The sequence below is a fragment of the Malaya genurostris genome, chromosome 1 (genome assembly GCF_030247185.1).
Source record: "Malaya genurostris strain Urasoe2022 chromosome 1, Malgen_1.1, whole genome shotgun sequence".
NCBI lineage: Eukaryota > Metazoa > Arthropoda > Insecta > Diptera > Culicidae > Malaya > Malaya genurostris.
In genome coordinates this window covers 79820024-79845243 of record NC_080570.1, presented here as the reverse complement: position 1 = coordinate 79845243, position 25220 = coordinate 79820024, and the positions used below count along the sequence as shown (strand labels likewise).

The following is a 25220-nucleotide window of genomic DNA, read 5'->3' as shown; positions in this document are numbered from 1 at the left end:
AATCCGAAGGGTGTTATGACGGCGGTTTTGGGTACGTCTTCCTCCTCCACCGGAATTTGATGATATGCTCGCTCGAGATCGATGGAAGGACTAGTTGCAACGATATGTGACGAACCGGTGTTTTCTAACATTTTGTCAGCCATTTCAGCGAGCTTCCCCATCGTTCAATCGCTGACGGCGAGAATTGCTTTTACGTGCGAAGGCATTCGTTACAAGAAAAACATTTTCAGCAGATCGTCCGTGACGTTCAATCCGGCAGCCAGTTCCTGCATTTTTGCTAAGAGATGTGTCGGTCGCATATCACCTAATTCGCAGGCTCCAAGAAGGCGTTCCAAACGTGCTTGTGTCGAAATTTGAAAGCGAGATATTAATCTCGCTTTCAAATTTTGGGGTCACCAATGTGGGAAAGTTCCGCGAGACGAGAAATAAAAGACGAGCGAGGCGTACTCTCTAACTTGTTTATTTGTGTTCTCATTTATAGCTGCGCAATTCCAGTTCTTCTTATTCATTGCAAAACGGCAAGGGGTGCTCGAATGCGTTTTACTGTGTAATCATTAAGAGCGTCAACACAAGACCTTCGTCGAAATGGCCGCACACCCATGATTAAGTAGTTATTCCAATATTCCAATAAACATTTATTTAACGAACAACTTGAAAAATTTCAGACCTACTAATGCAGTTCCTATCAATAAGGTAGGTAACAATACCTTGTCCATAGCGTACATTTTAGATATTGACATACATTTTAATGTTTTAGGTTTTAGTTTGCAAAATTTTTTCAATTTTATATCTGCAATTAAATTTTCCAGTTCAACTGTTCTGGTATTAACTTTATGGCAAATGCGGAGCCCCACTTCCGATGCATATTTATTTTCGCTTATTTGTACGTCGTTTACGTGGCTCGTGGAAATTCTTAGGTGAGTAAGGGACAGCAATGCCGTTAAACTGTCCAAATGAGTCGAGATGTTCTGCAATACCTCCTTAGTATACCCATGATCGTCCAGCACTCTCGTAGCACTAAAAGAAAAATCTAGCTTAAGTTCGAACAATTAAAGAGAATTTATATATATATATATATATATATATATATATATATATATATATATATATATATATATATATATATATATATATATATATATATATATATATATATATATATATATATATATACATATATATATATATATATATATATATATATATATATATATATATATATATATATATATATATATATATATATATATATATATATATATATATATATATATATATATATATATATATATATATATATATATATATATATATATGGCATTCCTAAAATCTAATAAAGATACAAAAAAGGCGGGTGGGTAATGTCAGAGACATAACTGGATGTCGTGAATACGAAAACAACTGACATGTTCCTTAACACTTCCGAATATCAATTAGTTGATCAATTGTATGAATTATGCAAGCATTCCCCTTTTCCACATTTAGGCTTCACTTGATCTAGATTACTGTGAATTTCACACAGCGAAAAGTGCACAAATCTAACCAAACTGTTCTAGATTTGCACTAAACTAAGGATATTTCCTTTCGATTTGCGAACAACAAATCCTAATAGTTCTTCAGAAAACTTTTAGAACGGCTGATTTTTTTTGTAATGCTCTCCACCGTTGCTTTTTCATCCATGCAAATGACTGGCAGCTGTGACGTAATCGCTTTTGTCGGAAGCGAAACTAGCTTTACAAACGACACAAAATACATCTGCTCGAAGTGGCGATAGAATCCAAACTGATTCAATTTTTGTTAGGAGCTTTCCTTTACGTGATTTCGTTTGTAGCTTTTTCACTAATGGGCGGTCCTAACGGCTATAAAAATAGCCGCATACAGAATTTTGATGTCGATTATTTCATTTCGGATTTGCATAATTTATTGAAAGAAACTATCAATATGCTGTAGGGAATCGTTTCTAGCATTCAGAAGGACCAAATTGAGGAACTCACTGCGATATTCACCACTTTTCGAAACATTTTTCTCGGACGATTTGTTGTACAGCAGCAGATATTTTGTTCTCTTCCTTAGAACGCGTTTTGATTGGCTGGTGTTGACATGGGTCAAATGAGACAGGTTTTTCAATAGTGTACTATTGAAATACTTCAATGCTTTTCCTATACACGTTTAAGTTGAAAAATTTCGATTCTATTGGTAGTTAGATTATATAAATCCTTCCACAGATCACTAAGCTATGAGCTTTCAAAATACGAGAAAGACAAATGCGCCTTATGAATTATCCTCTTTGATACTCGTTTATACCAAACATTTCAGAAAAGTTTAATTTTGAACTATTTGAGATTATGTCACACAACTGAAAATTTTATCATAAAATTGTGATCATATTTCCGATGGCAAGTAGAAAAAAATATGTTGATTCGTTAGATAAAACAAGAGATATTCATGATCAAAAACTTATCACTCTCTCAGAGGGTAAGTTTTGAAAAGGCACCCCATAGTAAAGTAAGTCGTATTCACGACAAAAACAACATTTTTCAATTTAACCATAAAATGGAATGCGACATTCTTGCATCATACACATTTCTATGAAAACATGTCGAAGCTTTTTGATAAAAATATTTTGAAAATTAAAAATTGCTTAAATTCCATTCCGAACATTTTGGTCCTAAATTCGAGCCGTATTTCGTGGAAGGACAGGTCCCGAGTGATAAAGTGGACATTTCGAGGAAACCACTTTCATCCGCGTGAGAAAGATTGTTCGTGTTCGCACATCGCGAGTGATTCGCATCCGGACACTGACATAACCACAATCCGTATCCTCTTGGTAGGAGTACGGAAATACAGCAAATATGTGACCAGAAGCTGAATGCGTTCGAGACAAGCCGTGGTGTCAAAGCTACAGCGAATGAGAAATATGATCGAAGCAGCAGAGGACATCGCCGTTTATCATTTGGAAACGTACCTGCGACGGGTTGACTCTTGCTATGACGAGTGCAACTCGATTCAGAACGAGATTTATGCGGAGTTTCCGGATCAACGAGTAGAACAAGAGAGTGCGTTCATAGAATTTGAGTTACTTTACGAGGAGCTTCGAGTAATGATTTGTGCCTCGAAGGATGCGTTACGAATGAAACTGATTCAACTTGTCCCAAAAGCTGCCATGGCGGAGGGAGGCGAAAATCAGCAAACGATCAGTCGCTTGGATTACCGCACGTTCCCTACATTTGATGGAACGTATGAAAAGTGGTTCCGGTACAAGCAGTTGTTTCAAGATCTGATGCGAAAATATCCCCATCTATCCGATGCAACCGAATTGCACTGCTTGACGCAAACTTTAAAAGGGAAAACGGAAAATCTTATGAGCGAACAAATACTGAACGAGAACAATTTTCAACCAGCGTGGAACATCTTGGAAAAACGGTTCGAAAACAAAGGAACGATTATCGACATTCACGCTGGTGGCATGCTGAATCTAAGGAGAATGCACAAAGATAGCTCATCGGAACTAAAACAGCTAGTTGAAGAATGCAGTTGGCATGTAGAATCATTGGAGTTTGATGTCGGAACAGTTAGTGATTTCACTTATTACCTCTAAACTTGACAAAGCTACACTAAGCTTATGGGAAGGCAATGTTCAGCCAAAGCAACTGCCGAACTATAAAGACACGGTGCAGAGAAAGCTGTAGCAGACGGAAACGCAGCCGCATCGACGAAGGAAGCACCAGTTGAAACTGGTCAATCAACGAGTGTCACTTGTACTAGTGCCGTGGTGAAATCGCAAACAATCTACAAAAGGGAGGCGATTTTATCTACCGCTATAGTGAAAGTAAATGATTCCCGAGGAGAATTCCGTCCTGTTCGTCTGGTACCGAATTGCAGGCGAAAATTAATGATCACGGTTTTATCGGTATCACTTGGGTTGCTTTGGAATCCGACGGATGATATGTTCCTGTTCAACATGCAGCCAATAATTGAAGTACTAGAATACAACACTAAACGTACAGTGCTTTCGAATACAGTAAAAATCTTCGACCCCCTCGGCCTTTTGGAACCAGTGACCGTTGTGGTCAAACTATTCGTCGGCGGCTTATTGTACGAAATTCGTGGTTTTTAGGAGCTAGCAAGAAGGAATATTGTGCATGCGTGTATCTTCGGAGCATCATGCCCGATGGCAAGGCTGAGATGTATCTTCTTAGCAGTAAAACTCGTGTGGCGCCGTTACGGAAGCTGTCTGGGAAACGTAATACTAAACCTTTTACAATCCCAAGAGCAGCTTTCTAAATTGGTCACAACTCTAACTGATGCAATAGACCTGGAACTCAACGGCGTCTTTCTTCGGTGTGACTCTCAAATCGTGCTTTGTTGGCTACAAAAATCTCCAGCTAATCTGGAAGTATTTGTAAGAAATAAAGTGCGTGAGATTTAACAGCTAACAAAACATTATGAATGGCGATACGTTAACACAAGAGACAACCCCGCAGACGAGTCACACCATTAGAGCTGAAACAGTCAATTGTTTGGTGGCGCGGACCAGCAATGCTGCAGAATGCTAACTACAAGTATCATCATTTCGAGCAACCCAATCTTAACGAGCAGGAATTAGAATTGGTTGACTTAACATGTGCACACGTTACTGCGCACACAGAAGTATACGAGTTGTTGACGAGATACAGTGAATTTAGGAAACTACAACAGATGATAGCATACATCCATCGTTTCGTGAACAACAGCCGAATGAAGGAAAGGAGTAAGCGAGTCACAGGATATCTGACAGTCGCAGAGTTACGAAATGCAACATACAAAATCATTACGCAGGTCCAGTGCGAGGGTTTTGCAGCAGAGTTGGAAATGTTTAAAAGAGGACAAACGCAGAAAAGCAAATTGCTGAATTTGGTTCCATTCATCGACCACGATGGGATGCTGAGAGTTGGTGGTCGTCTGAAACATGCCAAACTTCCGTATGAAAGAATGCACCAGTTGTTATTACCATATAACCATCACGTGACTAAAATACTAATTTCAACGCTACATTCAGAACATCTACACGTTGGACAGAAAGGTTTGCTGGCAATAATTCGTCAACTTTATTGGCCAGTTCGTGCAAAGTGCGTTATTCGTCAAGTTGTAAAGCGGTGTGTAAAGTAAACCGAGTAATCCCTTCGTTTCCATTCTCAAGAACAGGCATAGATTAGGCAGGAACTTTCTTCATTGGTCAAGGAATTCGCCGTACATCGAAGGTGAAGGCTTATGTGGTGCTATTCATATGTATGAGTACTAAAGCTCTACATCTCCAATTAGTCTCCAGATTAACAACGGAAGCTTTCTTAGCTACTTTGCAAAGGTTCATCGAACGACGCGGCTATCCAGAAAGGATGGTGTCGGACAAAGCAACTAATTTTAATGGCGCACAATCAGCGTTGCGCGAGCTTCACGAAATGGGCCATGACCTAACAGCTGTTCCGGAGCCCAATCTTCAAGATGTAAGAGAGTCTTCCTTGTCTCGCTGGCAGCATCTACAGAAATTAAAGCAAGATTTTTGGGCTATGTGGTCATCTGAATATTTAAACGAGTTGCAGCCAATGAGCAAGTGGTATAAAAACAAGGTTGTCATTCGTCCTGGAATGCTTGCAGTTCTCAAGGAAGACAATATGGCGCCACAGCCTTGGCGGTTCGGGCGCATAACGAGGATGTTCCCTGGTGCGGAAAATTTGGTTCGCGTAGTTAAGGTTAAAACAGCAAGCGGAGATATACATCGCTCGGTAAACAAAATTTCCATTCTGCCTATCGAGGATAACAATATCACGGAAGATTGATTTGACAACACGTGTTAACGGGAGGAGAATGTTACGATCAACCTCTGGTTGATGTTCTCACCTTCACATAAAATACATTCATATTTTCTTTTTTTTGTTGTTGCCAACACTGTTATTAAAATTAGAATAAATAAGCAACGTGCGAGAAAGGACGTAATTTCTTTACAACATTTTTTTCTTAAGTTTACGTTTCGTCTTCGACTCATCAGTGCGTCAGCAGATTATGCTGACGCAAACCCCCGGATCAACATAATCCGCTGAGCAGACGTAAAGCTAATGCTATTTGCAAGACACTTTTTTTGTACACATGAAGTGTAACGTCTAACCTGACGTCTCGAACGAAATTTTTTTCTTTCAGCTCTTTCACGCGTATCCGAACACCTTGTTCATTTTTACATAATAAATCAATCTTGAAAAATAAGGGACTCGTTTTGTAACAGCAGCAGTTGAAACGCAAAAGAAGCGCAGCAGTCACATCGGCAGCATTAGAAATTTGCGTTTGGTGAGAATTGTTCTTCCTCAGTCTTCATAAAACATACTCTGGTAGTTTATTTCCGTTTCTTATCATAATGCTCTAATTCCCATACAAACGAACCGCCAATGTTTTGTTCACAGCATGAACAAGTAAGCCTAGCCAATATCTCCCTTTTATTGCTATAGTTTGAAAATGTGGAAGGATATCGTTTCTGGAAACGCTTTATGCTAGTTTCTACGGTGCAAAACAAACTTGTTTGTTTATGTTTATCGTTGCTGTATTAAACTGCAACAATCAGTCTAAATATCGCTGACACTAGCACAAAAGATGGAAAATGAACACAAACACACACGCATCTACAAATATCAATACAATCGAATATACAATCCGCTAGTTCTATTAATATATTGTTCAACTTACATTTCCCTGGTAATCTTGATTATCAGATAAAAACTGTTTGTTTATTTATTTTTCACTATAATAAACAGTAACTATGGTGAACTTGTTCTTACCCTTCAGCGTTGCTAGTTTTATAGAAAAATCGTTAAAGTACATTGTCACTCTGGCAGTGTATCATGACCAGGGATGCAAACGGTAGCGGTAGAATACATTTATCCTTGTACATTCTACACATTCAAAATTCTACAGCCTGCTATAACTGCTTGATGCTACATTTACCGCAGAGAGAGTACCAGCGACGATCAGAACGGTACAGGTAGAAACACATTTTGCTCTACTTCATTCTACCTTTTCTTGTTGGTACGGCCTTGTACTGCTGCTTGAAACTCCCGTAGATTTCAAAAATGTACTGTAGCTTCCTACCGCCAACAAAAAAAAGTATTCTACTGCGGACAAAAATGTACTTCTACTGCGGATGAAAAAGTACTTTACAGCTGCGGACGAAAACGTATTCTACCGCTGTACTTTACGGTCTTTGCTCAGTAGGTGTGTAGTGAAAGGTTGATTGAATTAATCTTTCACATGCATAAGTATTATTTTTGCGTAAAGACGAACATTCATCTATTTGAACAACTGATTATATTTTATTGAACTAGGAATTCGTTGATATTATTCTTTAATCTTTTTGAACGATGCAAATTATGAGAAAATCGGATGACATATCTTTGTTTCGGCTCTGAAAAATCAGATTACGGCATAATTGCGCATAATACTGGTGTTATTATCATTACGAATGCACTCAGAATGCACCATATTTCAGCTTATTGAGATACGAAGCTGAAATGAATGAAGGTACCGTTACCCTACTCAGAAAAAATCAAGTTTTCTGAAGCGGGCAATTTCATTTTTTTCCCTGCATTTTTATTTCTAGTTATATCTTTATTTCAAACGTATGCATTTCTAAGGGAATCTTTAAAGAACTTTTTTAAGTTTCTTGAACGGACACACAGGTGCCTTTTCTTGTAATCTAGCCATGCATACAATATATTTAGGCTGTGTTTACAACCCAATAGAAGCTAATCAAATGAGGACAAAAAGAAAGTTGAATTCCTCTACGAACCTTTTGTCGATGTTACTATCTTTGAAGATGTATTTTTATTGAACGATCAGTATTGCTTGTACCACTCTTTCCCAACTAGAAAAATCAAATGTCGAGTTTAATTTTCGCTACGTTTAGAATTTTAGTGACTCGAAGTGGAAATCATTTTTAGTCAGAAAAATTTTTTTTTGGTTAATCCCAAGCAAAAGAATAATTCATCGTAAAATTTATAGAAGCTGCGTTGAATTTTAATTGATGCCGGTAAACATGAGGATAAAAAGGCGGGTGAGTAATATCAGAGACATAACTGGATGTCGTGAATACGAAAAAACTGACACGCTCCCATCACTTTTCCGAATATCAGTTAGTTGATTGATTGTATGAATTGTGCAAACTTTCCTCTTTTTCACTAATAGAATTTGAAGCGATACACCTACATTAAAGTACAGATTAGTTACATTAAACAGCTACTATTCTACATCTATATATTCCAAACTTGAAACAATTCCTTTTTAATTTGCTAATATAGGAAGCTAGGTACAACAAATTTGTAGTTTATTTTTATTGAAGCTATGAAGTTCGAAGATATCTGATTCTTCTCGAAATTTCAGTACGAGACAATTGCAATGGCCTGGTCTGAAATGTATCTACGATCTTCGGTATGCAAGAGTGATTCTAATAATAATAATAATAATAATAATGATAATAATAATAATAATAATAATAATAATAATGATAATACAGATTAATCTGTATATATGGCAACCCTGTTTCGCAAGGCATATTTTCACACGACCCCATACTAGTATAAAGATGTGTTCAACATTCGCTTTCGCATTGCCGTTCGTAATTGAAAGTGTTAGTAATGGTACAAATCTGCTTTTCTACCTGTTTTCGGAGCCATCGTTCTGACAGTGTCTCGTACGTACAAAGTAGCTGCTTTAACCTAAATGACGCTATTTCTCACATCACATTTCCTTTTATACGTGCTAGTAGTAGCGGTGGACGGACGTCCCCTTTGTTAGAATTCCTTTCCTATACGCAGAACGGGAAACAGTGAACGATATAAAAGAGAGAGTTAGCAGAGCGGCAGCCAGTACTGAATTAGTCGTCGAGCTGTTAACTGCGTATTGTGGAATTTTTACGCAGAAACACGCACACAGGAGGAACAGTTAAGGGCAGTCCCGCTTAAACCGTGCTGGTCTGAAGTGCCTAGTTGGCGGCAGAATCCATCGTTTGCCTCGGAAGGGGAACTACGTCGAGCGTGTCAGTGCTGGTGCATCGGTCTATCTGGGGCAGTGATGGAGTACTTGGTTGCCGAAGTGTTGGAATTGGCCGGTAACGCTGCCCATGACAACGAAAACGAAAATCATCCCTCGCCATCTGCAACTGGCCATCCGTTGAAAACCCCGTCCTTTTCAGGATGACCACATCACTGTGATAAAGAAATATTTAGAATTGCTTTAAGTTTAGCCAGTTCTGATACGCCTGGAAAGTAGAATGCGCAAATCAAGTGGAAACATTTGTTCTAACAATTTTTGTTTTCGGCCGCATACTAAAGTAATCGCGACAAAAATACATATTGATCTGTGGCAACTCTGTTTCGCACGGCATATTTGTATACTAGTATAAAGATGTGTTCAAAATCATCACTTTCACTTTCGCATTGCCGTTCGTAATTGAATGTGTTAGTGACGGTGCAAATTATTTTAACTCCCATCTTGATGAATCTTTTGATAGGAAATATTGAGATCTGAGATGGTTCTCGTGTGTGTCTTGTTTCGGCAATGGGCCTTGCTGGACTTTTTGGCTGCCTTTTTCGGTGTCATTGTGCTGACGGTGTCTCGTGCATTCATATCGGGAAACAATGAGACGACAGGTCCTCGATGTTGCTGTCGTGTGTCTTGTTTCGGGAAGAGTTGCTCAGCAAATGGTAGGAAAAATGAACCATTCAACTTTTATATGGATGCTCTTGTATAGATACAGACATCTCGCGTTCTGATTGGCTGGTGCTGTCATGGGTTAAATCAAACAGGTTTTTCAATAGTGTACTATTGAAAAACTTCAATATTGTTGTAATACACGTTCAAGTTGAAGATTTTCGATTCTATTGGTAGTTAGATTATATAAATCCTTCTACAGATCACTGAGCTATGAGCTTTCAAAATACGAGAAAGGCAAACGCGCCTTATGAATTATCTTCTTTGATACTCGTTTATACCAAACATTTCAGAAAAGTTTAATTTTGAACTATTTGAGAATATGTCACACAACTGAAAGTTTTATCATAAAATTGTGATCATATTTCCGATGGCATGTAGCAAGAATTATGTTGATTCGTTAGATATAACAGGAGATATTCACGATCAAAAACTTATCACTCTCTCAGAGGGTAAATTTTGAAAAGGCGCCCCATAGTAAAGTAAGTCGTATTCACGACAAAAATACAAATGGTAAACTTTTGTTTTACTAATATACGTAGGATGCTTTCTAGCGATCATCATCAGCACAAATTAAATTTCGGATAATTGCATAATTTACTGAAATTGAAAAGCTAATAATGATTTCAGAAAGATATAGTCTTCGAAATCTGAATATTTTCCATATTTTGAGCAGTAAGTCTAATGTTTTGTCGAGCACACTTGAATAAATCGATTTTGTGGGACCAAACATGATATTTTACCAGGTTTTAATCCAAACCGACCAAAATAGCAGTAATGCTCTATAGCTTACCAATCTCGTGTATTTACAATTTTTATGTTAATGTCCTCAAACTTCAGTATGGAGCGAAAAATAATTCAGTATAAAATTATGAAGAAATAAGTCTCAGCTCAGCTCTACCGATCGATCGGTAAATGATACTTTTCACTGATCTTATTGTTGAGCTGTTCGAAAGTCTTATTCTTATTAGAGGAGAGTGGCCCAAACTTCCCACTGTGGGCTAAGTCGCCATTCTAGCGTTTCTCAGATATAGCGTGGGTGTTAGCTCTACCTAACCTAAACTAACAATTATCATAAAGGTTTCCGTTTGACAGAGTCAGTGCAGTTGAAATTATTTGTGTATCAGAGATTTAATTTTCTTCGTGTTTACTGAAGTGGCCCTAGGCATGTAAATATACAGATATTTTATAACACTAGGTGCATTTGTTTCTTGGGAAGCTTTCGATTGATATAACCGATTTTGACTCAATTCTGTGTTTAGTGCGTAACAGATTGAAAAGTGTAAAAAACGGTAGTGGTCATAAGTCAACACTTTTCAGGTGGTCCTTAGGTTGCTGTCAGAGAGAACGCGATATGCGAAGCACCAACTTTTCTCTTTCTAATGCGACACCTTTGGAAAAATAATATAAATGAACAATCAGCTGACGAGGATAGCAAGACAGTGATCATACCAATGGAAATAAATTTGGATGATCTGCATATTATAACACAGTACAAAACTTCTTTTAATACATATGATTGACGGTAGTACAAATAGAGTATAATGAATCTAACTATGGCAGTTTAAGTTACTATTCTAATTTGTTTCTTTGTACTGTGTTTAAAAAACAAAATCTTCTAACAGGCAGACAGTTTCGAGTATTTCCATTCTGAGTGAGTTTTTCATTCATTTCGATCGAAATACTAATTGATTTTATTGTTTTGTTCATATCACGGTTTGAATTATTTTACACGTATAAATATGTCATTTCGGAACTAGTCTTTAAATTTTATACGAAGTTAGTGAGAATCGATCAAACTATTTCAAAAATATCTTTCGCCCACTACTTTCCGGAACCAGTAAAGTCGAATTGAGTTTACTTGTCCATCAATTAACAAGTCCAGAAAACATGAATAATTTATTGAACTAATCACACAGTCACTGTGCGAACTAAGTGAACTGATTCAAACGGTATAAGACTCTCGGCCCTACGACCGAGACCGTACCCTCTATTCAAAAGTTGATTCTCACAGCGTTTACATAATTTATTTATTTGAAATACATAAATAATTCTGCAACTTAATAATTTTACTTCAAAACATTTTTTGTTCGAGGAAAATAATTCATTAATACCCTTTGGCAAAACCAACCATTAATACCTCCTGGCAACGATCAAAAGCTTAAAACCGGGTTTAAATAAATTATATTAGCAATACTACTTTATAAACATTATGATAAAGCGAAAATCATCGTTGAAATAGCGAAGAATACAGGCAATGTGCTGCGCTTACTGTTCTTCGATACCACTGTTAACTACCGCGGTAAAGTACATTTTTCTATCGCACTAATGTACTTTTTTTCTACAGCGCAAAGTACATTTTTATACCGTAGCGAGCTACATTTTTTGTGCTACAGTAGCGCGAACAAGGAGACAGTAAAATTTAGAAAGATAGAATTTCTACCTACATCAAGCGGCGGTGATTTCGGCGGTAGTTTTTAACGCGATACTGCTTCGCATGCCTACTGTAATAGAATTTTAGTTTGGATGCAGCAGCGTGGTACAGTACGAATAATAAAAAATGTAAATGTGGGTTAACAGACTACAGTAATAAACAAGGGGAGGCAGTTTGCACCCCTGAATTCATGACAGTGTACCGCACGATGCAAAATGTGTCCTTGAAAATTTGTCGAAGCATTCCGTATTATAATTTACTGTGACTTTAACTGTGTAAAAATTTTAATAATAATAATAATAATATCTCAACCCAGCAAAGTGTTTAGTTCGACTGGTGTAAACTTTCAAACTGTTTGAAGCATGGTTATGTGTTTGTGTATATGGTCGCAAATAGATCTATCATTTTATTGAAAATAAATCTATTATAGTGTTTACATTAAAGGAGTATAAAAACTGTTATAGAGTTCTGAATTCTACTGAAAACATGTCTGAATTCCATTAAAAACACTTTTCTCTAAGCGTAAATTTTTTAAATGAAAATTTTTCCTACACGGAGTAGGAACTCTCGTTTTCCCTTGTGGAAAACGACTTCCTTCCGAATGAAGGGATTTCTTTTTTATCGTAAAAAAGACACGCGAGTAGTTTCTTAACTAAAACCAGACTGCTTTATTGTTTTCATCTTACATCTATATGTACACTTTTCTTATTCTATTAATACATTTCAAACATCAAAAAGAAACAGACAAATATGCTAATTTTACTTGCTGCTTTACCTTTATTTTTGCACATCTTAATAGAGACCAATTGATATGGGTTTTTGCCTGTCATTTGTGCATACAAGACCTGATTTTTTGCCAAAATTTTACAATCGGAACTTAATTCCACCATAGCAACCTTGTACGGTGGGTTTATAATCACGTTATCACAATGAACAATTATGTCCCTTGGGTCGTTAGTTATATAAACAACCGTATTTTGATTGTTCATTGGTATTAGTTGAACAAAAGTTTCATTTAGCTTTTTCGACAAACATTTTTTGTAACCTTAAAGGTTGATTTACCAGATAATGGCTCTCGTTAAATTGAATCAAGTTTTCATTGATATAAAAGATTTCTACCAAATGGTTTATAGCGATTATTGGATTATCTACTTCAATCACGCTTCCATTACTTCGAATTGGTATAATTTTGAATACTTCAAAGTTATCCTTATTTATTACTACGTTCTCCATCAAAATATTTGTGGAATTATTGCTAAGCTTTACTTTAATAGCAAGCGGGTCCCGCAGGATTGTATAGCTTCCAGGTAGTTGTTTCCGAGTATCCGAGTGTTGACAAAGTCAAAAAGGTGTCCCTCTTGTTGTGTGTGTTGAGACAGTCCAGTTCTTGCGTCTTTTTTCTTCGTATCGTTCTTGTGTTCCGTCACTCTCGTCTCTAGCTCTCTACCTGTTTGTCCAATGTAAACCTTGCCGTCATCAGCTCCACACGGGATCGTGTATACCACGTTCGTCTGTTTTCCTGGTGGGATCGGGTCCTTTAGCTTAGTGAAGACTTGATTTTTAATTTTATCTCTTGGTCTAAATACAAGTTTTGTGCTGTACTTTTTAAAAATCCTTCCTAATTTTTCACTAAGCCCAGGAATGTACAGAACTGCAACATACGGTTAATCAGGAATTGTTACTTTTTTTTCCTGCAGACTGTTGTAATGCTTATGAACACGTTCCTTTAGGATCTTGCAAACAAACCAATTAGGGTAATGATTAATCTGCAAGATGATTTTGGCCGTTCGTATTGCTGATTGACGGTTCTTACAATCAGACAGCTTAATTGCTCTATCTATGAGTGCAATCGCGGTGTTGCATTTATGCGCATATGGACTTTCCGAGCAGAAATCCAGGCATCTTCCATCGGTTTGTTTAGGTGACCAGATTCGTTCGATGTGATCGTCTCTCCGGGTCAACATCATGTCCAGAAATTTCAACTTTCCATTTTCTTCTTTTTCAATAGTGAATTCAAGTTTGCTGTGAAAATTGTTGAAACACTCTACAACTTGCTGAATGTGTTCCTTATGTCCCACACAAAAGCAATCATCCACATAACGACTATAAACTTTAATTGTTACATGTTTCTCCTCCAAGGTTGTTATGCATTCCTGTTCTAGACGTTCCATTACCACATTAGCAATAACCGGCGAAAGTGGTGATCCCATTGGAACGCCGAAGGTTTGTGCATATACAACTCCCCTAGGTACGAGAAAAGTCGACTCTAACACCAGCTTGACCATCTCAAAGAAGCTCTCTCGATCGATGATTGTATGATTTTCTAGCTCCTTCCATCTATTCCTTAGGCAGTCTATCGCAGAAGCAATCGGCACGTTTGTGTATAATGACAAACATTATACACAAACGTGCCGACTGATTTAGCCCCGTCCACTTGAAGAATATGACTTCCGCGTTTGTTCGATTCTGGAGGCCGCAGAACAAGCACAAACCAAACAATTTCTTGGTCCATCGTCTAACAGAAGCTTTCCAAACCCTTGGAGTGCTCTGATGCTAGTTACGCGAAACAAAATACATAGCACTCATGTCTCGTAACAATAACGCTCCTGGGTTGGACAGAATTAAATTCAACTTGGCGAATAATCTGCTCGACCTTGCAAAAAGAAGTTTGTTCGAACTGTTCAACAAGTTTCTTGAGCAAAATATTGCCCAACCTGACTGGAGGTAAGTGAAAGTTATCGCCATTCAAAAGCCGGGAAAATCAGCTTTCAACCACAACTTATATAGACCCATAGCACAGTGGTTTGAATCGACAAAAACGTGAACTTAATTCTCTAGCTGCTAAACCGTTGATTCGATATACATAGTTCCTTTGGAGAACTCATTCACAAAAATATACCTCGTGATTTGATCACAATAAAAAATGTGCAAAGCCTACTACGATAAAAGTTCATTTCAACAACTGTTTTCCCTTAAGAGATAGAAAAACGATGTCTTCTACAAAGTTTTAGAACTTCTAACGAGAAAAAACTTTGTCGAAGAAGCTATAGGTCTGACGCAGAAAATTTCGGATATATGAAGCAATTTCGTTTGAAATCACTTAAAATCAATTTTTTGTACATTACTTTTTTCACAATTATTTTCAGTGTCTACTATGTTCGAGACAATTACTAAAAACGTAAAATTATACATTTTTGTTGAAGACTGCACGGTTTTGCCTTTTCCTTAAAAAGTTATTTAACATTTATACTTTTATACGCACTAACTTTAACTACCAATAGGAAGCAGGGTCGCAGATCAAAAGGCACATACATATACTTTTTGGAAAGCTTAAATCAAGTAATATAAAGTTACGAAGTGTGTAGCGTGGCCTTTTAAATTGTGTGAATGAGACAACAAAATATAGAGTGCTTTTTTGACCATTTTCTTAGCAAAACATTTGCTAAAACGACTATTTTTGGTTTATTAAAAGGAGCTTTGTAGGAAATGTTCAAAAATTGGAATCGGTCGTTAGTGTAGCTTTGGTGCAATGGTGTAATGATTGAATATAATTTCATGATGCATTCTTGTATGCAATTGAACAAACTAAAGAAGCATGCTAACGTGCTCATTAAATTTCGAAAAGTTTTACTTATTCTTTTAATAGAATATTCCTTAGCCGTTCTTTTAATTAGAATCCAATTCATTTCAAAGATGATGTCTCACACCATTACCAGTACGCCTAAAACCAAATACGCAGCTAGATAATTAAGTTAACGTTTTTGTCGACTCAAACCATTTTGCATAGAGATGTTGTCTTATCACTTATATAGACCCATTGCGATGTAAAGGGACGAATGATTACCTTGCATTACTTTCGTCTGACATCCAAATTGCCTACGTTCAAAAACAACAAATGGTATCTGTATTTTTAGACATTAAAGGAGCATTTGATTCAGTTTCCATTGATGTTCTTTCAGACAAGCTCCATCAACATGGATTTCCAGCAATTATAAATAATTTTTCACATGGCGATTTAGTGACATTCAGAATTAGCTACATGGGTCTTCCGCAACGCTCATGCCTCAGTCCGCTCCTCTATAAATTTTACGTGAATGACATTGACATCTGTCTAGTAACCCCATGTACACTAAGACAATTGGCAGATGATGGCGTGGTTTTCAGTTACTGGACCCAAAGCTATTGATCTGAAAAAAACATTGCAAGATACCTTAGATAACTTGTCCGTTTGGGCTGTTCATCTGGGTATCGAATTTTCTGCGGAGAAAACAGAGCTGGTCGTCTTTTCAAGAAAGCATGATCCCGCGCAGCTCCAGATTCATATGATGAGAAGAATGACCCAAGAGGTTTTGAGTTTAAGTTCCTTCCTCATATGAACGCAAAAAGATGTGCGTTTTCTTCTGAGGGTTGTTGTACTCATGTCCTTTAGACCAATCATATTCCACGGTGTAGGCAAAAATTTGGCCATTTGAATTAAAACAGCACTTGGTAATCGATTGATCCATCGTTTCCGAAGACTTGAGCTTGGTTCTGACGTCCTTATCCCAAAAGCTGAATGTCCCATCAGAGCCAACAGAATTTTAGCGTCTTATCCCACGAACCGATCATCAGGCATGTATAGTTGGTTCCTTTGACCCAGTGACAAGTTTTGATCGGAGCAACATGTTGTGCCACCTGCGCTAACTGATCCGATGCCAGATCCCAACATTTAACTTATTTGTCGGCGGACGCGATAAAAACTTTAGTGCCATCGTCTGCCCAGCAAACATCAAGAACGGGACCGTTCATAGTTTTAATTGATTTTCCCACCGTTTTGCCGCTTTGTTCAACCTCCCAGCATCGCACACTGCAATCCCAGCTACCGGCAATCAAAAAATTCTACTGTAGAGTAGCTGGACTAAACTCCATCACTGACACGGTATCCTCCGGTAGGGAAGTAACTTCAAAATCTTTCATAGGATTTGACGGGGCCGTCGTGGTTGGCCCGAAAGCGGACGCTGCGCCGATGGTCGGGGTACCGAACATTGTTTTTTAGTCAGCTCTCCTGAAACAAAACTTTAGCTTTAGTGAATTGTATTCCTCAGATTTACCAATTAGCAGAAACAGGTCGGCCAACAATGTGTAATAATTAACAACAACCTGATTCTTCTTTTCTGATCTATGAGTTCAGGCATGTTTACTCTGAGAAAATATTTTACACGGACGGATCACGAATCGAATAGGCTACTGGGTTTGGTATATTCAACAATAATGTTTCGGCTTCATTTAGGCTTCAAGAACCTGCATCTGTTTATACAGCAGAGTTAGCAGCAGTTCATCATAGTTTGAGTGTAATCGTCACATTATCTCCAAACCATTTTTTTCTTTTCACTGATAGTCTGAGTACAATTGAAGCCATTCGCTCAAACGGTATTGGCAAAAATGAACCGTTTTTCTTGGGCAAAATAAAACAGTGCCCGAACGTCATATTGAATAATAATTATCAAATCACAATAGTTTGGGTCCCGGTTCATTGCTCCATTCCAGGCAATGAAAGAGCCGATAGTTCAGCCAAACGTGGTGCTATTGAGGGTGAAATTTATGAGAGACCGTTTCCTTTCAACGAATTTTATAGCGCGTCTCGCCAAAGAACACTTGCCAAGCTTCTTGGAATAGAAATGATCTGGGTCGGTGGATGTACTCGTTTATTCCTAAAATATCGACCAAGGCATGGTTCAGGGGACTGGATGTGAGTAGGGACTTCATTCGGGTGATGTCCAGACTCATGCCCAATCACTACACGTTAGATGCACATCTCCATCGAATTGGACTTTCCGAGACTTGTGGCGAAGGTTATCGCGATATAGATCATGTCGTTTGGACATGCGTGGAGTATCGTGATGTCAGATCTCAACTTATAAATTCCTTGCGTACTCAAGGTAGACTATCCAATGTCCCAGTTCGCTATATTACATGAAACTTTTTTATCATTTCATTAAGTACATTGGAGTTCCAATTTAAATTTAGACTGTTTTCTCTTCCATGAGTTCAACCAATAGCCAATTATATGATATTGAATAAAAGTGATTAACTTATACAAACAAACCTGAAATAGTTATAAGATCATGTACAAAATAAATGTATTGTATTTAATGTAAATTATAATAGCAACTCGCTTGATAAAAACAGTGTTTAGATGAACTAATAAATACCAACATACTAATATGATATTCGAAATGTATTAGGTTTAAAGTACTATGTACAGTGAATGCTACGGCGAAGAAAACCTAATGTTTATTGCCTACTAGCTGAATTACCCGGCGTTGCTCGGAAATGTTTCGTGAAGGGAAGGCCGAAAAAAATTCTCGAAGTTGTCCTGCTTAGTGAAATACTCTTGTAGTGAAACATAACTTAGACGGCAACTCGATTGAACAATACTCCGTTCATGTTCAGATTGCGAATGATTAGTGTCCCATCTCAGAACTCACAATAATCATAATTTTCATGGTATTCTCGACAATCTGGGTATATTTGAACCCTTTTGTTAGAAACATTTAAAACACCTTTCTCTCTATTAATACCTTCTTAGTAACCTCCGAGTTTCATATGTATATGTGCTTGTAACGCACTTCCGTACTTCCTCGTCACATTCGATCTACAATTCCTTTGGCTTCCATGGCTATGAACACTTACTACTCTCTCCTCTTTATAAAAATATGTATGACATCATTATTTGCTTAAAATTTTCATCTGATAATGATTATTTTATAACGAAAGGCTGTTTACCATCATAACTGCATTCGTACTATAGAATAACATTTTTATATAATTTATTTTACCAAGGCTTTAACCATTTTGGCCGTTCATCAGGGAGGAAAATTTATGGAATAACGATTCAGTTAATACAAATGTTATTGTAAACTTATTTCCATTACCTTGAGTCGACAGTTTTTTCAATTTACATAATAAAATGCACATTGGTTGTATGATTTCGTCAATTCAGATCAATGTTGAGAATACTTATTCCCCTTCACTCTTGTGAATATTTTTGTGAACCTCACTTAGTTGCAAGAAATATACTGTACTCGTGAAGAAGTACCAATTTTTCGTAAAACCCGATCAATTTTCCCTTTCACTTTCCAAATCAGGACTTACCCCACTCTCTCACACTCTAAATAACCATATAATCTATTTTTATTTATTTCCTTTTTGTCAGTGAGCTTACTACAGATCTTCTTCATGATTACCCTGAGTAGTATAGAAAGTATCTGTGCTTTTCAAAAAATATCGATTCCCACCTTTGGTACATGCTAAGACTTGAATACACTCACGTTCGTAGGCAGACAAAGATTATTTTCCCTTAGTTCTTTGAATTCCCCGGCAAATGGAACCAGATCTTTTGAAATTATTTAAAGAAAAATTCGACCTTGAAATTCTTGCCACTCTCTTGTTTTATAAAAAATGGGAGATTAAAATTTATTTTCAAAAACCCCTCCTTCTAGTCTAAATATCGATTCTCTTCAAATTTCGTCATTGACCCTCTCCCCCCATGTTAATGACACTTCCTACACACTTTCCCCTCTGAATATGTCCTAATGATCATTTCTGAAGAGCTTCTTTGTGCCAAATTTGATAGCAATCCGTTCAGTAGTTCCGGAGTTTCACCGTTACAAACTTTACATCTCCGTTTTAGAGGGACGTACTTCATCCACCCCACACGAATACCTTTAGTTGCACAAAAAGTATCTATGGTCTTCAAAAAGTATCGATTCTCGTCAAATTGAATAAATTTTTTCATAACCCCTCTTAACGATAGTTGCTACGCTCTCTCCCCCATAAAAATACCCTTACAACTATCTCTGAAAAGCAAAAAGCAGCTATGCCAAGTGTGATAGCAATCCGTTCAGTAGTTTCGGAGCTATGCCGTTACATCCCCCTTTTTAAATGCACTTGCTACATCCACTCCCTATATCTATCATATCTAAGGTATGGAAAATGTTTGCATGATCTTCAAAAATAATCGATTCTTGTCAAATTTTATGATTTTTTTTCATGGCCCCTCCTGTTAATAATACTTGCTACGCTTCCTCCCCTATAAAAACACCTTTATGACAATTTCTGAAGAGCAAGAAATAACTGTTCCAAATTTTATAGCAATTCGAGCAATAGTTCCGGAGTTATGCCGTTACAAACATTACACTCCTTTTTAAGAGGCACTTACTACACCCTCTCCCCACAGAATATCCTTATAATCTTATCTAAGTTGTGCAAAAAGTGTCTTCAAAAAGTACCGATTCTCGTCAAATTAGATAATATTTTTAATGACCACCTTTGTTAAGGACACTTCCCACGCTCCCTCCCCCCATGGAAATATTCATATAACCATCTCTGAAGAGCAAGATGTACATGTATCAGGTTTGATAGCTATCCGTTAAGTAGTTTTGAAGTTATGCCATTACAAACATTACACCCCCCTTTTCAAAGGCATTTGCTGCATCCATCTCCCATTAAATTATATCTACGGTATGCAAAATGTTTCTAAGATCTTCAACATATATCGGTTTTCATCAAGTTATGTGGATTTTTTCATGACCCCTCCTTGGTTATGACACTTGCTACGCTCTCTCCTCCCATAAAAATACGCTTATGACCATCTCTGAAGAGCAAGAAGTACATGTACCAAGTTTGATAGCAATCCGTTCATTGATTCCGGAGTTATGCCATTACAAACATTACACCCCCCCCCCTTTTTAAAGGCACTTGCTACATCCACCCCCGATAATCTTATCTAATATATGCAAAATGTTTCTATGGTCTTAAAAAAGTATCGATTCTCGTCAAATTAGACAAATTTTTCCATGACCTCCCCCTGTTAAGAACACTTACTACGCTCCCTCCCCCATTAAAATATCCTTATGACTATTTTAGAAGAGCAAGAAGTATTTGTGTCAAGTTTGGTGGCAATCCGTTCAGTAGTTTCGGAATTATGCCGTTTTAAACATTACACCCCCCTATTTAAAGGCACTTGCTACATCCACACCCCATATAGTCATATCTAAGGTATGCAAAATGTTTCTACGGTCTTCAAAACGTATCGATTCTTGTCAAGTTATATGAATTTTTCCATGACCCCCCCTTGTTTATGACACTTGCTACGCTCCCTCCCATATAAATATACTCCCTAAACCATCTCTGAAATGCTAGAAGTACCTGTGCCAAGTTTGGTGGCAATCCGTTCAGTAGTTCCGAAGTTATCGCGTTACAAACATACAAACTTACATCCATTTTTATATATATAGATGAAATAAACGTATTTATGGAAAAAAACTATTGATTATCACATCACTTGCTGCCTTTATTAATGATGTAGAGCCGAAAAAAAATTCAAGTACATCGCCACTATTGATCGACTTTTTTTCTTAAATATCATTGAGCAGAATATTCGCTAGTGAACTTTCCACAACTGATTTTTTTGCCATGCGAAATCAGTTTCAGTGAGAATCGCGTTGTCAAAAAATCAGCACTAAACTTTTCTGCAGTTTTCTGATCTATGATTTTTTTGTCCAAAAATAGCTTGTGGAAATTTTCAGTCATGATTTTCGAAATTTTGATTTTTTTTCCCAACACTGCCTAACAGACTCAGCGCTGCTTTATGGTCGCTTGGTTTTGCCAAGATCGCTAGGCAGGCGCAGTATAATATTCGAATAAAAACGAGTAAATTTTTTAAACAGCTACTTAAAACATGCTGTAATATGAAGGAATGTTATTATCATTATAATGATTATATGTAGCATGTATAAAAATATTTGTTTTTATTGATGGCATTATTCCACCACCACGGTATTGCTGTAAAAATTTCAAATACATCGCGAAGTATGTATTTATTCATTCGACCGATCTCCCCGTAAAATGGCTATGATTTCTCTCAACCACTATACCATGTCCAACTGAAACCAAACACTAGTACTGGCACCGCGGTTCTGGTTTCCTCACCACGGGTTAAAACTCTTGCACATGAACTCAGTTGAGTTTTTAACACCGTGTTTCGGTGTTAGTTTTCGTTTTCTTTACCGCATGTACAGAATTGAACACCGCACACAGCGTGTATCGTTCGCGCTGTATTGTTTTTTTTTATCCGTAGCAGCACATGGGCGGTTTTTTACCCACTGCTGCATAACATTTTTGTTATCACGGAACGTTAAAAATATCTATTTTCAATTTTTTCCACAAGTGTATAGAAAATCTAATATTGTTTAGTGACTTACATGTCGTAATGCTCTATTTGATTTGGAAGACACGATATTTCCGCCAATACTTCTTGTCTGTTTTTCTCATTCTTTAACCCTAATATTTTTAGATCTTCGTCGCACAGTCCAGAGAGATGTTCGTATTTAATTCCGTAACTCCTAGAAGAAAAAACAGATTAATAGAGAAATTCAACAAAACTAACTCAAATTTCAACAAGTATTCCACAACTGTTCAATTAATGTAATTTTCATTTTTAAACTGCACTACACCGGTGCAGTGCTACACCATGGCATGAATAAACAAATAAAAACGATGAAAACATAAATAGTAACCCTTGACGACAATAAACGATATCATTGCACAGAGCTACACAGAACTTTTGATGAGTGCTACACCAGTGGTATCGGTGCAGAAAAAGTGTAGCATTAGTGTAGTGCAATTGGTAAAAACGAACGGGTTCAGTGCAGCCTTCGCTAAACCGGTGTAATGCAATTTAAAAACGACATAAGATTATTGAATGATTTTTGTTCAAACATCACGTCTTATTAATCACTCAATGCTGGACCCATTTGGAACCAAATTGATCAAGTTCAAAGCACTTGTTGGACTTTTTAATATGAACCTCAGTTCCTCGGTAAGATTTTCTGCCTCGCCACCAATACTGGACAACAACGCTGCTATCGGATCGTAGAAATCTGTTATTTCCACCAAACGATCATCTTCATTCTCGCATTCTTGATCAGCAACAGCATTTCTTGCACGAAAAGCTTCATTCATCGTTTAGATAGTTCTATGGGAAACTATGAAGAATTACAAATCCAGAAAATATATAATTATATGTGCCTCACCAAACCAGAAGCAATTCAAAATATCTTAAACTGAAAAATTTCAAAACACGTAAACAATAAATTAGGCAGCGTTCCCAGGTCATTTTTCCAAAAATCTGTACCCGGCGCCAAAATGTATCGGTATCATATAGCGGCCCTTACACGAGACAAGTATGAAAAGTCCAAAAAAATGTCAATACAAGGAGTATCCACAATACTTTTGATCGTGTAGTTGAAACTTTATTGGATTGACGAAAATATTGTCAAAAAATCAAAACTGCTCATCAATCCGACTATACTTTCTCTCCAGAGAGGAAACTGTCAAATATGTACAATAAACTCTTCTCTCAATGTTTCAATGTTCAGCTGCAATATTTGAAGCTCCAAGCGCTTGAATTTTTCTAATCAAATCTAATGAATATAAATAAGATTTTCATTTCAGTGTAGGTTTATTCATGCCTCCGTGTAGCACTGCACCGATGTAGTGCAAATTGAAAACGAAAACGCCATTCACGCTTACTTGTGGCTACCCAGTGAGTGAATCGAAAGTACTCATTTTCAACAACTGTGAACAGATGTCAAAAAATGAGTAGAATTAAAAACTGTCACTGTGTCAAAGTATCTTAACCGCGCCATCCGACATTTTCAAGTTTTTCCGGATGGATAAAATTAAAAGTGTTATAGACAGCGAGTCGTGTCAGGCTCTAGCTGGTAAGTAAAATACATTAAAATGCATTTTTACATTATGCAATAAAAATACATTTGAACTACGAATAGATTTCAAACGTCCCGTTTGTGGTTGCTTGGTGGATTGATACCGAGAGAAGCAGAACTGTTCCGGATACATGTTTGAAAAAAAACATTGAATTAAACCTATTGCACATGTGGGTATTGCAATAAAACGTAGTTATTTTTTAAAATTTTTTAAAGCAATTAATTTAAACATCATTGGGTTGGATAATAATGAGTACTTTCCACATATTTACAAATGTCAACAAAAGAGAGTAAGTTCTACTAAAATTTTGCGAAAAGCATATTTACCCAAAATTGCGTAATACTTACTGTACTCAATTTTGGGTAGGTTTAGTTTTTGCGAAATTGAGTGACTTTTGATTCAATTTTGGGTAGCCACAAGTAAGCGTGTTGAGCAATTTGACGTCTCAGTTACTCACACCAATGCAGAGTGCGCAGATCTATTCATATACGAAATTAGAATGTGTGCGAACCGAAGTCAAAGTTTGTTGTGGGTTCAATTTTACACTGAGGTAAAACATTTTTGACTCATAATCATACACTGCGAAAAATGCATATAGAATTTCGTAAGCTATGAACTAATGAACCAAGTAGAAGACAGTTCCATCACGTGATATAGAGTTTCATGAACGATTTTGTGTCTTTCTCAACTGTTCTCTTGGCATTGCAGTGTTTTTTATTGCATATCAATAATTGGCACGATGCGGCTCGACAAAATTCACTGGGTTATTTCGACATACTCACACTAGCATCAACCTTTCAACTGCTGAGAATAGCCACACTAACACATTCGCACGTGGATTGGACTATAGTCCAATCCACCCACATTATCGAAATGACGGAATGAGCAATGAAATCTTACTCGACTGCATGATTTTTTAGTGCTCGATCGGTTCAGTGCTAGAATTTTCGCCTGAGTTGACTGCTCGATCAACCTGATTGACAGTGACATTTTAAATGTCATTGAATATTCGCTCATTTTATGAATGTGTTAGTGTGAAATTTATGCGACTTAAGCCATTTCACTACACTCCAGCTAGAGGATTGGATGATGCTGATTAAGGTAGGCCGTTTTGTTAATTTCCAGCGAATTTCAATAGTTTATGTTGGGATTCTAAGAAGAACTGGTTATTTACTAGTTCTGTATATCCGAAAAACATGAAGATTTAAACTTGTATATTCAGTTATATGTTTTCGTTTAAAAATAAACTGAAAATCAGCACGAAAACGTGCAAAATCAGGAAAGAAGA

General features: G+C 37.0%; 1 protein-coding gene across 1 annotated transcript; it reads right to left on the bottom strand.

The window, feature by feature from the left end:
* Nucleotides 1-444: 444 nt before the first annotated feature.
* Nucleotides 445-23383, bottom strand: LOC131440585 (uncharacterized). The gene is made up of 4 exons (XM_058611989.1): nt 23239-23383; nt 23013-23180; nt 22408-22548; nt 445-1017 (listed from the first exon to the last, which is right to left on the bottom strand). The coding sequence occupies exons 2-4, from the start codon at nt 23165-23167 to the stop codon at nt 636-638; spliced, it is 678 nt and encodes a 225-aa protein (XP_058467972.1). The 5' UTR covers nt 23168-23180; nt 23239-23383; the 3' UTR covers nt 445-635.
* Nucleotides 23384-25220: the final 1837 nt, after the last annotated feature.

What these genes read in the sequence shown, in the direction of transcription:
- LOC131440585 (XM_058611989.1), bottom strand. Translation starts at nt 23,167, where the DNA reads ATGAATGAAGCTTTTCGTGCAAGAAATGCTGTTGCTGATCAAGAATGC. An exon ending in AATCTTACCGAGGAACTGAG is followed by an intron (nt 22,549 to 23,012) that starts GTTCATATTAAA and finishes TTTTTCTTCTAG; the next exon opens with GAGTTACGGAATTAAATACG. An exon ending in CAAATAGAGCATTACGACAT is followed by an intron (nt 1,018 to 22,407) that starts GTAAGTCACTAA and finishes TTTTTCTTTTAG; the next exon opens with TGCTACGAGAGTGCTGGACG.